This window comes from Poecilia reticulata, chromosome 16, assembly GCF_904066995.2.
Source record: "Poecilia reticulata chromosome 16, P_reticulata-male-v2, whole genome shotgun sequence".
NCBI classification, from domain to species: Eukaryota; Metazoa; Chordata; class Actinopteri; order Cyprinodontiformes; family Poeciliidae; genus Poecilia; species Poecilia reticulata.
In genome coordinates, this window is record NC_088845.1 from 15,335,087 (window position 1) to 15,349,850 (window position 14,764).

General features: G+C 39.2%; 1 protein-coding gene across 1 annotated transcript in view; it reads right to left on the minus strand.

Moving 5' to 3' along the window:
• Positions 1 to 913: 913 nt before the first annotated feature.
• celf3b (cugbp, Elav-like family member 3b) overlaps positions 914 to 14,764 on the minus strand; it is a 30,704-nt gene continuing 16,853 nt past the window's right edge. The window contains exons 5-16 of the mRNA XM_081616834.1: positions 10,551 to 10,599; positions 10,018 to 10,146; positions 9,830 to 9,909; positions 9,067 to 9,222; positions 8,535 to 8,679; positions 7,327 to 7,473; positions 7,173 to 7,238; positions 5,988 to 6,092; positions 5,713 to 5,856; positions 5,353 to 5,516; positions 4,974 to 5,072; positions 914 to 1,974 (exon numbers count right to left, since the gene is read on the minus strand). Coding sequence (XP_081472960.1) covers positions 5,389 to 5,516; positions 5,713 to 5,856; positions 5,988 to 6,092; positions 7,173 to 7,238; positions 7,327 to 7,473; positions 8,535 to 8,679; positions 9,067 to 9,222; positions 9,830 to 9,909; positions 10,018 to 10,146; positions 10,551 to 10,599 — 1,149 coding nt within the window. The 3' untranslated portion in view covers positions 914 to 1,974; positions 4,974 to 5,072; positions 5,353 to 5,388. The remainder of the gene's footprint in view (positions 1,975 to 4,973; positions 5,073 to 5,352; positions 5,517 to 5,712; positions 5,857 to 5,987; positions 6,093 to 7,172; positions 7,239 to 7,326; positions 7,474 to 8,534; positions 8,680 to 9,066; positions 9,223 to 9,829; positions 9,910 to 10,017; positions 10,147 to 10,550; positions 10,600 to 14,764) is intronic.

Consider the following 14,764-nt stretch of genomic DNA (forward strand, 5'->3'; position numbering starts at 1 on the left):
GTCCATTTAAATGTTTGCCATTACAGATCAAGAACATTTCAGCTTTAGCTGCTCCTTTTACCAGCTAAAGCTCTTTTCCCTGTGACCTAAAATTGAAGCACATGAAGGGTTGTTCAAAGTGCACAGTGACATAAGGTCTACATACCCTGCAGCTTGTAAAATAGCTTTCCCAGATAGACACATTAGGTTCAGTAGGACAAGCTACGTTAAGCTGCTGTTGCATCATATCTGAGCAGTGACTCGATGTTCCTTAGACTGTTTTATTATGCTGTTATTTCTTTTCTTTTCCTAAAAGTAAACAGATAAAACAGTCATTGTTTGACTTCTACTTTGGACTTGGCACAGAGCTGTGAATATGAGCTGGTCATTGAAAGTATGAATTGAGAAAATGCTTTCCTTGCGGACTACAACTGGTCTTATTCCAGGGTCCCATTGATTCAGAGATCTTTTATACTTGTTAACAAAAAGCAGCTGGACAGCAGTGTTTATATTTATCCCTAAACACATGCATCACAAATAGATTTTTTAAAAAAGTGTGTGCACTGGGATGATGCAACTTAATTCATCTGTAGGTTTCAGTTACAACAACATCATTTGGCTTGCACCCAGTTATTCAGGTCTTTGTTTTTTAAACTGAGGCAAACTGAGATAAGCTTATCCAGGGAAATAAACAGCAGTTTCTATCTTGGTAAGAAGGTAATCAACTTCAATAGTGTTCTCAGAGATAAAGCAAGTGCAGTGTGTAATTTTGCTGATAAACAGTTTGTTATAAATGAATTCAGAAGATTAGACGCAAACCTCTTAATTAGTGCATTCCAGGTACGCCCCCTTCTGGTCACACACGTCACGTACAGTTGAAAAATTCCCCCCCATGATTTTTGCCAAAAACACAGACACGAATGACAGCAGGCCATTTAGTATGATACCTTTTATTTAAACTTAAAAAGAGTGGATCAAAAAACAGGATTCAATAAATAAGAAATAAATATAATTGCTGTAATAGTTAATAGATACATTATAATTACTCGATTGTAAGAGTCTGACAGAAACAGGCTCTCAAAAGTTTTTCTCTAGAAAATCCTAAAACCAAAATATTGCATTGCCACTCAAACATTTTCTCCCGATAAACAAAATAATTGTTAAATTAGTAAATAAATAAATAAAAAATAGCTCAATTATTAAAACCTCCCGAATAAAAGTGCAACCCCGCCCCCTCCCCTGTGTTTCACCTAAAATCTAAGTAGAAATTTAAAATAGGTTTGTGATTTCCCCATTTTACAATTTGGAATGTAATAGCTTTCTCATGAAGAATGATGATGTCACTAGTTGTATTAATAATAAGAATAATAATGATAATAATAGTTATGTTGCAGTGTTCTGTTCAGTGTTTTATCTAAAGTAGTATTCTTTTTTTGCATGTTTTCTTGTTTTTTTTAAATGCTGCTCTTTGTAAACTAAACTATATACAGCTCATTAGGATCCTTTCCAAAGTCTTGCTAGCCTACTCATTTAGCCGTCTTTTTTTGTATTTTTTTTCCTTTTTTATTATGAAACAACGATCCCTCTATATTTGTCACGTAATAGACATGGAATAGACATGTTAAAGTCTACTGAAGTGATATATCATTGTTTTTTTTTATCAGTGCCTTTCCTACACATGTGGTCTGAGTTCTCTTAGTTGTACTAAATACCCTTTTCCATACAGACTGTGGTCAAACCAAGCTTTTGTCTGTACGGATACGTAATTTGTGTAAACTGTGTGTGTGTGTTTTGAGTAAGTGTCAGCAGGCATGTGTTTGTTTTTTTTGTGCATTTTATATACATTTCAGCTTTGAGGTTCACAATTAAGGGTATCTCTGCGCATGTCAGTGTGTGTTTGTGTGGCAGCTCTCCGCAGACGCTCACAGGTAGAAGACAGTCTGAAAGCACAATGAACCCTGGGACTTCACCTTCAGTTGGACTCTGAGAGGTCGCCTGCGAGAGGAGTAGGAGGGTAGAGGGAGTGGCAAATGAACGAGAGGAGAGGAAAAGAGAAAAAAAAAAAAAGATTTTGTTAAAATTTGTAGGGAAACTGGAGCTCTGCGTGGGTTTCTGAGCCTCACATTTTTGTCAAACATGCCCCATCCATCCAACAAAGACTCCTGTCTGGGAATCACTGGAGCTACTGACAAACTTGCTGCTCCCCTTTGTACCTTTGGACGCTCCTAGCTTTTTTTAAAATTTCAGTCTCAGAGCATCATTGGCAGATGTCAAAGGCAGTTAAATCACGGTGCTTTTACATACGCACATACAGTGTCTGGTCAGATCATGCAGTTAATTACAGTAAGTCACTGGTATGCATCCTAGTATGACTGCAACTGTGTGTCTCAAAGGAAAGCATGTGTGTGTGTGTGTGTTTCTGTGTGCGCTCATGAAACTCTGGGAACTCGCATTTATGCGCTTTCAGCATGTGCTGCACTTAGGTGCCCCGGATCATGGCAAGCAAACACTACCAACAACATGCATCACTCTCTGGCATTAGCAGTATAGAAATTCTGGGTGACAATTTAATTAGAAAAAAATTCTCTAACTGCAGGTTTTAATGCCTTAATTATTTTAATTGTCTATATATTAATTTATAGAAGCCTTTTAATCATTAAATATATAATGCCTTGCAAAAATACTCACACCAGTGGAACATTGTAAAACAGTCGAGACACTGAGTTCCTTCATAAGTGAAATACTAACCAATGTTTTGATGGGTAATGACGGCACTTGGTAAAATGTAATGTTTCAATTGTTGATTTTTGAGTTTTCATGATGTAAAACACTTTGAACTACCTTATTTAATTGCACTACACATAGAAAATTTGGTTTGATTAATTTGATTGTCACATTTTCTGACGTTACAGCTACAAACCTTATTTTTTACTAGGATGTCATATGGCAAATCAGCACCAAATAGTGAATATTTGTGTTATTTTTCATTAAAAAATAGCATCTGAACAATTATATTTATACTTATATACATTAGACTTATACTATACTCTGCATTAATTTAGAAGTGTCTCCACCAGATTTGCACTAGGTCTGGACTTTGTTCGGTCATCCAAACACATGAATATGCACTGATTTAAACCATCGTAACTTGGACTGCATTTGTCCCAGTCTCAAATCTTTTGATGCCTTTATCTGTTTCCCCCCGCCCCCAGGATTGATCTTTAATTAGCTTCATCCATCTTCCAATAAACACTGACCAGCTTCCCTGCCCCTGCTGAGACATGACGCTGTCCTAGTGAAGGGATGAAGTACAGTGTTAGTTTTAACCATGGCAGCTGAGCAATTTTTAGATCATGGATTAAAACATTCTCTCCAAGTTGTTCAAAGCGGTTTTAAAACAACCCACAACTTTACTCCTAACCTCTCTGTTGTGTTTCTCAGACTTTATGATGCCTTTTGTTCTCTAATCTTTTCTAAGAAAACTGAGGCCTCCACAGAACATCTGGATTTACAGGAAAATTAAATTACAGACAGGTGGACTCAAATAACTAATTGGAACAAAGCATCGGGTTGCACTCTAGGGGTATGAGAGTTAAAAGCAGTTCGATCTAATTGAAAGTCCCACTTTTCACATTTTTATTTGTAAAGATTTTTTTTGGAAACTATGTATTGTTGCCCTTCCTCTTCATAATTAAGCACTACATTGTGTTTTGGGTTGCAATGTGGTAAATTATGCAAGACTTCTGAGTGTGTGGTTACTTTTCCAAGGCACTGCATGTTACACAAAGTTTTAAAAAAAGTAAAAGTGAAAATCCTTTTGATGCCTCCACACTCTGATCTGACAGCAGCCATGTTGAAGGTTTAACTCTCTTAAACAAATAAAAAACTCTCCCAGAATTCCTATATTTGAAGGCTGTTCTCCAATGAGCAAGAGGCACTTGTTCTTCCACCATGACACCATCATACCCTTCACCCCAAAACACAAGTCAGAAGGAATAGTATAAGGAGGTTGAGATGAAAGAAGCAGATTAACACTTGAAGGAGAGAAAAATGTGGAGAAGGAGAAGATAAGAGAGACAGAAAAAGAGCAGGAGCAGTGATGAAAGATGTAAAGAAGTCTCAGAGAAAAATGGAGGAGCAGGAAAACTAAAGTGCAGCATCACAGTGTAAAAAAGTCACAATCCAAGATTATGAACTCAGCCTATCAGAGTACAGCTCAACAAAATGCATGCTCGCCCATGAATACAGAGCGCTACAGCCATCAAAAAGGTAACTTGATCTAATTCTTCTTGTTTTATATATATCCCATGCGTTGGATCAGTTTGCAGCCACATTTTGGAGTTTTGCATACCATAAATATGTCATGTCCTCTTGTCCATCACGGCCTGCCATTTTATGCTGCAACATCCTAAAACATGTATTTTTCCCCCATCAAAGCATCATTCTTGCTCCCTGTGTTGTTGCTGTGCTCGTCTCCACCAGTTTGTTATGGAAAACTATGGACACCTCAATGCAGAAGGCAATGCAACGAAGATTATTCAGTCCTGCATTACACGCTAACAGTGTAACACAGAAACATATGCACACATAGATGTCCACGCTCACTATTTTACCCAAACCATTTGTTCAAATAATAATAATAATAATGACACCAAACAAAACACTACAGAAACTGATCAAAAACAAAGCTGCAAAAAAATAACAAGCTTTGCTACAGAATTTATCGGATAGATTACTATAAAGTGATTAAGTGTATCAAATATCCAATCAGATCAGTTGAATCAGTTGAGTGCAGTCCTGGCTATAGATAGTTATTGATCAGTATGTGCACAGGTCAATACAAAATAAAGTCACAATGCACCAAACACAGTCTGTGATCACTACAGCAACAGGACATGCAGGTCAACGCATGGCTGGTTGCTCGAGGTGACAGAACCAACACAGGCAATAAAATCGCCACAGCAACCCAAACACAGGCCAACCAATCAACTTACAACAATGCGAGAGGAAGGGGGGATCAGGGCTTTATCGGTCACTAGGCAACCATTGCCATAGCGATGGGGTCCTCGTGAAATATGATTGGACGGGAGGATCTTGGGTGAGGTAAGTTGCCGTTTCGGGAAAAGATCAAAACAGCAGGGAAGAAATAAGATTGTGAAAGAAAATAAAAAAAGGAAAACAATATCTCATTATTTTTACGTTTCTTGACACAGGGTGCTTTCAGGAGTAACCCAATGCAAATTTACTGCAATGTCAAGCTTTTTTCCTGTTAAAAATTTACCAACAGTTAGCTTTTTACTGTCATTATTGTTGTTCCTGAAGTATACTGCAGGTCATCTTATTTCACCTTTTATCGCCTCGCCACCACCTCACCTCTCCGTATTTGTTCGTTCTTCTCTCTGTCGTCACTCAGTATGGGCGGTTGGCATCTTTGGGCCTTTTGAGCTGCACTTTGAGTCTTTTCATGCCAATCTGAAAGCCATTCATCGCCTGGATAGCAGCCTGAGCGCTGGCAGGGTTGTCAAAACTCACAAATCCTAAAAAAAAAAAAGAGAGATAAATAACATTCATGGTAGAGCTATTTTTCTCTCACCTTAGTTTAGATGCAGACATTGACAGTATCTTATCCTACAGAAGGCCAGCCTTTGTGTTTTTTTCACTTGTCCTTCCCTCGCTCTAGTAAACATGCTCTCCCCCTTTCCGCCCTGCTCCCCCACCCTGTGTATGTCTCACCAAAACATTTGCTCTGGTTGGTAGCTCGGTCCACGAACACTTTAGCCGATATGACATTGCCAAAGGGCAGGAACATCTGCAGCATCTCAGAGTCACTGAACTCCTGTGGCAGGTGGTAGATGAAGATGTTACACCCCTCTGGACCTGACACACACACACACACATACACATGTAGGACGAAGACTCATAAATTACCTCTCGCTTTTAGAAAACAACCCTAAACGTGCACACTATCAAAAGGGGTGTGGCCGCAGCAAGACAGGAAGTCACATCACCTTCTCTTTGCTGCTGTTGCTGGGGCTGCTGGTGTTGCTGAGCAACCAGTGTCGGCTGCTGGGGAAACGGCTGCCCAACCAATCCGTAGGCAGCGGGGTACGCCGCTATTGGAAGAGAGACAGGGGCATTAACATCTTATTGGGTACTAACAACAGGTGGCAACATGAATGTGCCCAATAGAGACATTTCCTTTGAACTGAGGGGTTCCCTGTTGAAGGTGAAATCTATTAACTACAGAGCGGAGCAAGTCTACAGAACAAAGACACTGTTGATCCCAGTCTGGTTTGCACACATTGCATCATCGCTGTAATCCATGGTTATAAACATCATCTATAAATCGAATGAGTCTTTCTGAACTCAGATAAATCATAAAATCAATTACCCTTGAAGATGTTTCACCCTTGACAGCCAGACTAAGGAGACATTGCTTGAATGTTCGTCATTTAATCTCCTGTATGAACCATCGCTTTGAGCAGATGGGTGCATTACAACATGTGCATGACTAGATTCCCAAATGTATGTGTTAATATCCATCCATCCATTGTCTACACATGCTTATCCTTGTAAGGTCACAGGATTTGGTGCCTATCTCCAGTGGTTACTGGGCAATAGAATGGGTTTGCTCTGTTCATCACAGGCCAATACAGGCAGGACAGGAGAAGCACTCATACATGGACACAGTCATACAAAAAGGCAATTTAGGAGAACCACTAAACCCATTTTGGGAGGAAGCCAGATTACCTGGAAACAACACATCCATGCATCTCTCCAGGTTGTTGGTTTCTTCCCACAGTCCAAAAATATGCATTTGTAATTGGTTAATTGGTGTTTCTAAACTTGAACCCTAGGTATGAGTGTGAGCATGCATGGTGGTTTGTCCTGTTGGCAAAATCAATTATCAAATCGATTTATCACTCAGCCCTAAACTGTATTGAATGAGATGAATTTGGACTCAATCTGATTGAATGAAATAAATAAGGAATTAACCAAACTGAATGAAAAGAGAAGGTGTAAAAAGAATGGACTTAGGATGGTTCGGTTTGAATGCAAAGGCTTTGAGGTAAACTGACCTGAAATAATGAATTTGGGATCAATTGAGTTGAATTAATTAACTGGATCGTGTGTAATTGGACGTGACCTTTTTCCCTTTATAAAGTGCTTTACAAATTGAATCTAATGCAAACCTGTGTAGTGCTGCATGCCTGCATAGGCTTGCTGAAGAGGGTCCAAAGCTGCAGCTGGACTCTGGGCTGGAATAAAAACAAGAAGAGCAGCAGAGATTAAGAATCCAACCAACATGATTACCTACAGTCATATGCTCTTCCTTTATCAAGCTACCTTGGTATGGGTGAACTCCATTGGTGTACAGCGCTTCTGTTTGCTGTCCATTGGTGGGAGCTGGCACGCTGCTGTAACCATTCACTCCTAATGCTGTAGGGATAGCTGACACAGGTGTTGCTGCGATAGTTGGCGGAGTGTTTGTACCTACAGACATAGATTACACCAAAACAATTACTTCCTAGTTAAGAAGAACATGTAAAATGTTTTGGTGTTTACAAGGTTTTACCGTAGTAAAATCCTTGTCATTTCAAGCATTTTCAAGTTTCCAAACTTTCCAACACCACACTTTGGGGATAAAAACAATGCAACTGAACAAAGAAATGCTGTATTAATTCACTATTATCTATCATTTATCGCTGTTATTAATAATGTGATGGTATTCAATATTCTACAGCAGGGACAAGGTAAACTAAAATATAGCAAAATTTTATGTTTTAAAATGTCCCTAACACATTTTTACACCTGACTCATCTGAGCCCAAAGCAAAAAAAGCCCAATTTCACTAACTTTGTTCAGTGTATAAGATACAAGATGATAAATAAATCATTGAGACATAAGGAATAATAAATATTCGTTACATTAAAACAATCCAAACAAATTGTGTCAAGGTAAATGACCTTCCTGCTCAAATTAAATGCTTAAACACAATATACAAAGTAAAAAAAAAATCTCTAAAAGGTGTTCCCGCTAAGTTTTCTGGCTTTTAGCAAATATAAATAATTTAGGAAAATGTCTAGACAAGAGAAGCTTAATCTGATTTATCTCCAGACAGTGAGAAAAATGTTTTTCTTGTTATTAGGTGTATGAAAATATCTGATTTCAGCTGTAAATATAATTTTACAAATTTATGCTTTGAATCAAGCAACTTTACTACAAAACTGTGCAGTTTAAGTATAAAACACTTTCAAGGAATTTAAAATCAAGCACTTTCCAAATCTTCAAAACACATATTTGAAATTCAAGAATTTTCAAGGATTTCAAAGATATCTACTCCGCTGAATCTTTGCAGGATGGGAAGATTGGAGACTTTAAACCTTTACACACAGAAACACTGACTTTCCTGGTAATAGGGTGAAGAGTTCAAACCCTCCAATCCATAATCTAAACGTTTCTTTATAGTTTGGTTTAATAAAAACAAACTGCAGCCTCTCTTCCTTAATTTCAGGTATTTACGGAGTATGAAGAGTGTGCATGAGGGGAATTACCCGAGGATGGTGTGATGGGTGTGATGGGTGTTGCGATGATTCCGTTGGCATTGAGTGCCGCCATCTGCTGCATCTGTACGGCAGCAACTGTTGCGACAGGAGACAAGTACGCTGACTGGGCAACCAGGGCCTGCTGTTGGACAAGCTGTAGACGAGGGAGAAAAAGGATGGAGGAGAGCAAGGGGGTTAAATTGATATGGGAAAAAGAGGAAGAGAGAAAAAAGAAGATGAAAAATGGGAGGAAGGGCCAAGGAGAGGGAGTGATGGAGGAACAGATGAATAGAGATCTAATTACAAGGCCATTATGTCCCAAGTCAGTGGGTTAATGGTTGTGTGTTGCGGGAAGGCTAATGCCAGATGACGTATGTTCTGTTGTCTGTGTAATAACATTAGCTCCAATTAGACCACTGATAGCCTCTTCAAACTTATTACATCCTTTCATAAGCACAGCACTGCCCTTGCAAACTTGGTGTGCAGCAAATGTGAGAGCCGTACAGTTGGCTTTTGTATGCTTTTGTATGCTTGTGCTTGCCTGTGCGTTGACCGCCTGCGTGTAGGCATTGTAGGCAGGAAAGTTGAGAGTCATGGGGCTGAAGATGCCGAGTTGGGAGGCCACCTGCTGCATCCTCCTCAGCCCCCGTTCCTTCTCCGTGTCAGCAAACTTCACCACCAGACTGGACGACGCTCCCTGTGGATGGAGAGATACAGTTTACAGTGCTCTCTAAAGGTAAATAAAAGAAAACAGTCTCTATGTGTGTAATTTTATCTCAGTTTAAACGCAGCCGTTCTATGAACGCCTCTGACCAGAAAGGTCAGGGATAAAGTTCACCACTGTGAAACATGGTGGTGGCAACATCATGCTGTTGTGATGTTTCCTCAGCAAGCGCAGGGAAACTTAAGGTAAGAACTTATTATGGGTATTTGTGGCATGATTTACAGATTGCTTCCATCCAACCTGACTGAGTTTGAGCTACTTTGTAAAGAAATCATTTAGTTTCCAGCTGTGCAAAGCTAATTGAGACATTCCTCACAAAGAGTTGCAGCTGTAATTACAGTACCAATTGCCATTGCATTTTCTGTAAAATCAATCTAATCTGTGGAAAACCATCCAATCACAATTATGTGCTGTTTTCAATAAGTTTGTCACTTAAAAATACATAACATACAACCAAGTTTAATGTATCAACATTTTAAAAGGGGATTCAAACTTTTTCATGGACAGAATCCAAACCTTTTACTCAAATTAATCACATTTATGTTTTTAAATCATTAGTAATCATATGCATGGAGCTTACAGGCATTGTGCGGCTCCCGTGCAGGCTGCTGATTGCAGCTTGGGCTTCGGCATGACCCTGGAATTTCACAAAAGCGCAGCCTGCACAACAAAAACAAACCACAGTTATCAAATTAGTAATCAATGCTACAGCAAATAAAGTTGTTTGTACTATATTTTCCTTGAGCAGTTCAACCTTATGCAATTTACCTTTGCTTGTGCCATCTGGTCCTCTCAAAACAGTGCACTCCTCTATGCTGCCAAAGGGCTCAAACAGCCTTCTGACATCCTCATCACTCTGCTGCTTTCCCAGCATGCCCACAAACAACTTCCTGTCCTCTGAGACACCAGGGATGTGCAGGAGAAAGGAAAACAAAAAGACATAAAATCAATTTATTTGCCCCCAAACTGGTAACATATCTTCTTATAACATGAAGGTTGAAGCTCTAGAGGGAGATATACTGTTTTCGTCCACCAGGGAGCAGTGTTGACTACCGAGACTGGTCATTAGAAAAGTGAGGTGCCAGTGTGAACGTCTGTGTAAAAGTATGGGTATTTAGTAAAATCATGCCCAGCATGAAACCTTCTGACATCTATTAAAGATTATTTGAGGTTAATAATTTAAACACACATCAAAATTGACAAAAAATAAAATATAAAACGGACTCATTGAGATGGTTGAGTTTATAGTTAGGGAAGACATTTTGAAAATGTGTCCTCACAAAAGGAGAAAGACGACTCACCTCCTCGGCCTTCACTGTCAGCTGGTTTGACCTGGATCGGCCGATTCATCTGAAGGACAAACAAAGGAAAACATCAGCAAAGCAAGTCAACATTAAATATCTTTCAGTCACACTTAATTCAACTCCATGAGAGATATTCAACTGTCTGGTGAGATGTATGCTGTCCTTTAATCATTAAATTTACTCTAATGATCGATTTATGATGGTAGGGTTTTGGTGAGAAGTTCAGTATTCAAAAAAATTGCCACTAAATTAAGAACATCTTGAAAACTATCAACAGAGGCAAAACGTTAAGTATTAGACTTAAATTTAAAATTATTTTATTTAAACAAAAATGAAATGAGGTGGCTTAATATGACAAAAGATAGGGCAGAGCCATTTTTTAAAGTTATTTGTATACCATGGTTATGTTAGGAGTAGATGCACTCTAAAAGCTTTTCTTCTCCAAAACTGATTTCCAGTCTATTTTGAGGTCTGAGCTGCATAGCTGTGATTTAAACTTTTATAAAAAATAACTTTCATAAAAACACATCAATCAGAAAAACACTCTGGTACATGTTCTTGAATAAAGTCAGTCATTTAAAAACTAACAGGAAAGTAGGAATTACAAGACTATTTCCACTTATGCCACTAAACTTTCATCTGTTTTTTATTTATAAAGCTCCTTCAGAAGACATGCTATTAGTTGATGTGTTTTAAACAGAGAGGGTTCTTCTTTTTGATGCATTTAATTACGAGGAAAAATATGTTTTTACTATTTGATCTGCCAATTACTAGTCAGACCTTATCAAAGAAAGATAGAAAAAACAACAGCCGGATCCAATTTTTTTAATGACATAATTTCAACCTCAGTAAAAACGCAGTCTAAAGAAATATATTCTTTAAGAAATTTGCAGTTTGAATTTAAAATAATTCTTTCATTTCTAAAAAAGAAAAAAAATCTAATTAAGGTAAGGACAACAGTCATGGTCTATTCATGTATTTTTGTTACTCAAGTATCAAGGTTATGGTTAGATAAGCAGTAATCAACCTTTTCATGACCGACATGGATTCCCAGTTTTCTTTCTGGACTGACATGACAACTCAAATTTAGCAAGAAAGCATTTTTTCATTTTAAAAACTGTAACAAGATTATCCTCATTTATGCATCAAACATATGTTCCTGACCTTTATGTGGCTTTTATTCAAGTCAAAAGGGTGCTTTGAGGCAGATGCTGTTCTGATGCTTATCTGGTTTGAAAATGGTGGGATTTATTAATTTTTGATGTGTTTAATAAATTGACTTAAAAAAAAGTATTTTCTAGTATTTGATCTCCGGATCGAGGGCAAATAGGTCAATTGGCCGACTGAACTGGTGCTTCTCTAGTTAGCAGGTGACATTTACTTCAAGACTCAAACATAAACAGTCTTTGATTTGTCCCACATACACACACTCACAGACTGGGGGATTGAGAAGTGGCGAGATTAAGAATGCAGGCAAGCTGATCTGGATTACCTAAAAAGTAGGGATTAGATGAGGGACAAGAGAAGGCAGAGACACAGGGAAGAGGAGAAATGAGACGGGGCAGGCGTGGGAGAGAGGGGGAGATAATGTTGTTCAGTGAAATGACAAGTGTGTAAAGGGAACGGGCACAGTCAACTGAAAATAAAAGGATAGGAAAAAAACAACTCAGAGGGAGAAGCCTGGGGGACCCCGACTCACATCGACCACTAGAAAGGGCAGGTGGAAGGCTAAAAGGAACCCCGGGGAGTAAATGGAAAAAGAAGTATTAAATGGAAAGTGCGAAAGCGAAAGGCTGAGAGTGGAGGGATGAAAGCAGAGCCTGCCCCTGAGAGACGATTCAAAAAGAATAGAAAGAGAAAGAGGAGCAAGCAGGCGGACGGGGCGTGATTCAGTCGTGACTCGCTCTGTCTAAAAAAATCTCACGACTACCGAGATCCTCTGCCAAGAGTGCTGATGCATTATCCCAAACGCACGTTGCAAACATCCCTCCCATTCATATCTTCTGTACCTTTGGTTCACACAAAACAAAAAGACAGAAAAAAACCACAAAAAAAAACACTCCACACACACAGTGCTTAGTCATAGGTAGGAGAAAGAGGGATGGGTTGGAGGAGCAGAGCTGCAGAATGATGGTGGCAAAAAGAGAAGAGACATGGAATGAGGAAGAAGAAGCAAGGTAGACCCAGAGGAGGAGCGGAGGAGAGACGAGACTCAACACAGTACTGAGGAGTCGACTTTCCAGGAGGGATGACATAACTTCTTTTTATTTGAATTCTTATAAACCTTGCTGTAGTTTGAGCGAATGTGTGGACTGGAAGAAAAGGACGGAAGATGTAGAGGGATGAGAAGGAGGAAGAATGGCTCGGCGTCCCAGTGGGGTGTTAAGGCAATGTAATGATGCTGGTAATTGAGGAGAGGGCAGAGCAGAGAAAGACAGATCTATGCATTTGATTAATCAGCTCTTAGCTGTCACCACAAAACTATCGATCTAGGGCAAGGCCATCCCACACACACGCACAGACATCATTGCACACAGATGAAAACACATATCCTCACATCTCTTCATAAGAAACACTCACAAATTAGGAGCATATCATAGATATATATATTTTTTAATTCTAGCACCTTTACTGGTGAAATTCATCCATCCATCCATCCATTCATCCATCCATCCTATTCTGGTCCTAATGTTATTGCTGTCCATCCAAGTTGCCATCCATCAGCTCATTGATCAGTCCCGTCTTGTACATTGATTTGGTCTTCCTTTGTAGAGAGGCCTGATAGTTGCAAGATTTGTGTCCACCAACCTTCTCTCTAACCTTGGATCAATCCATCACCTCTTCAATTTCTTCCTCCATTAAGCCTCGTACTTGTGCACGTAAAATAGGCTAAACAGAAAACCCCTGGCACTTCCAGTGGAATCATGGCTTATTGATTAGTGTATATGCACAGATATGCAGATCACCTTTCCTAAAAACCAACCCCACAGCATGATTCTGCCACCGTCAAACGTTGGGATATGGCTTTCTAATCAACTCTGCTTCAACCTTCTCCACAACTCCCTCCCTGCCATCCCTGCTGGTGTTTATTTCTGAGTGTTCCCTAACAAACCTCAGAGGAATTCACAGAAAAATTAGATTAGAACTAAAATTAAATTACACACAAGTGGGCTCTATTTACTAAGTTGGCAATCAATTGAAGGGGATTGATTGTACTGGATCTTATTGACGGTATTAGAGAAAACTGAATTTCAAAGCAAGATACATTTTTCAAATTTTTACTTGCAAAACATTCTGAAAGCCATGTTTCATTTTTTTCCCCACTTCACTATTATGTCCAACTTTGTGCAGGTTTATCACAGAAAATCCCAACAAAATACACTGAAGTGTGTGGTTGTAACATGACAAACTGCTGAAGGGTTCAGTGGGGGGAATTAATACTTTTGCAAGGCTCTGTATATGAGCATTGTGACATTACAATCTTAAGAAATAACATGCGTTTCTGTGATTAACTTGCTTGAAAAAAAAATGAGCAGGAGAAACTAAAGACATGAAGAGAAGCAGCAGGTGAGACGTGCAGACTGCCTCTTCAGAGACATCACAATGGGATCGGAAAATTCGCATGGCAACCAGCTTGTTGTCATGGCAATCATATGACGGCACACTGAGTAGGTAAACAAGGATGCTGGTTGCCAAGGGCGACTGCTGTGCTCTTTGGGTAAACAAAGAATTAGTGCCAGAGGATGCTTTAGTGGCTTTGTACTGCCCTCTAAATTGTCTCTACAATGAATTTACTCTCTGGATACTGGCATGAAAACCAGGAATATGAGAACAAGTATGAGTAAAACTGTTAGAGAAGAAAGAAATGTACATTGAAGAGAGTAATGAAGAAGGTGGCAGGGGCCAGATATGGAAATAAGTATGTGGTAAATCTATACTGTGCTGATTAAAATTCCCTTGAGCCTGGTTAGGCAGTCAAACTGTACTCCAGTTTGTCTTTGTCTCTCTCCTTTACACAAGAACAGCCGCACACTCCTTTCATGTCAAATTATCCTCTAATTACTCACGTTCCAAATAAGACTTAATTAACAGCAACCATCTGCAAACGTGTACATGTAAAGAGGAGCCAGGACTCGCGCCGGAGTGCGGTTTGATCTATCCTGCTGCATACTAAGAAGATTTCCAAGTTGCTGTGTCTCTGAGGAAAGTGA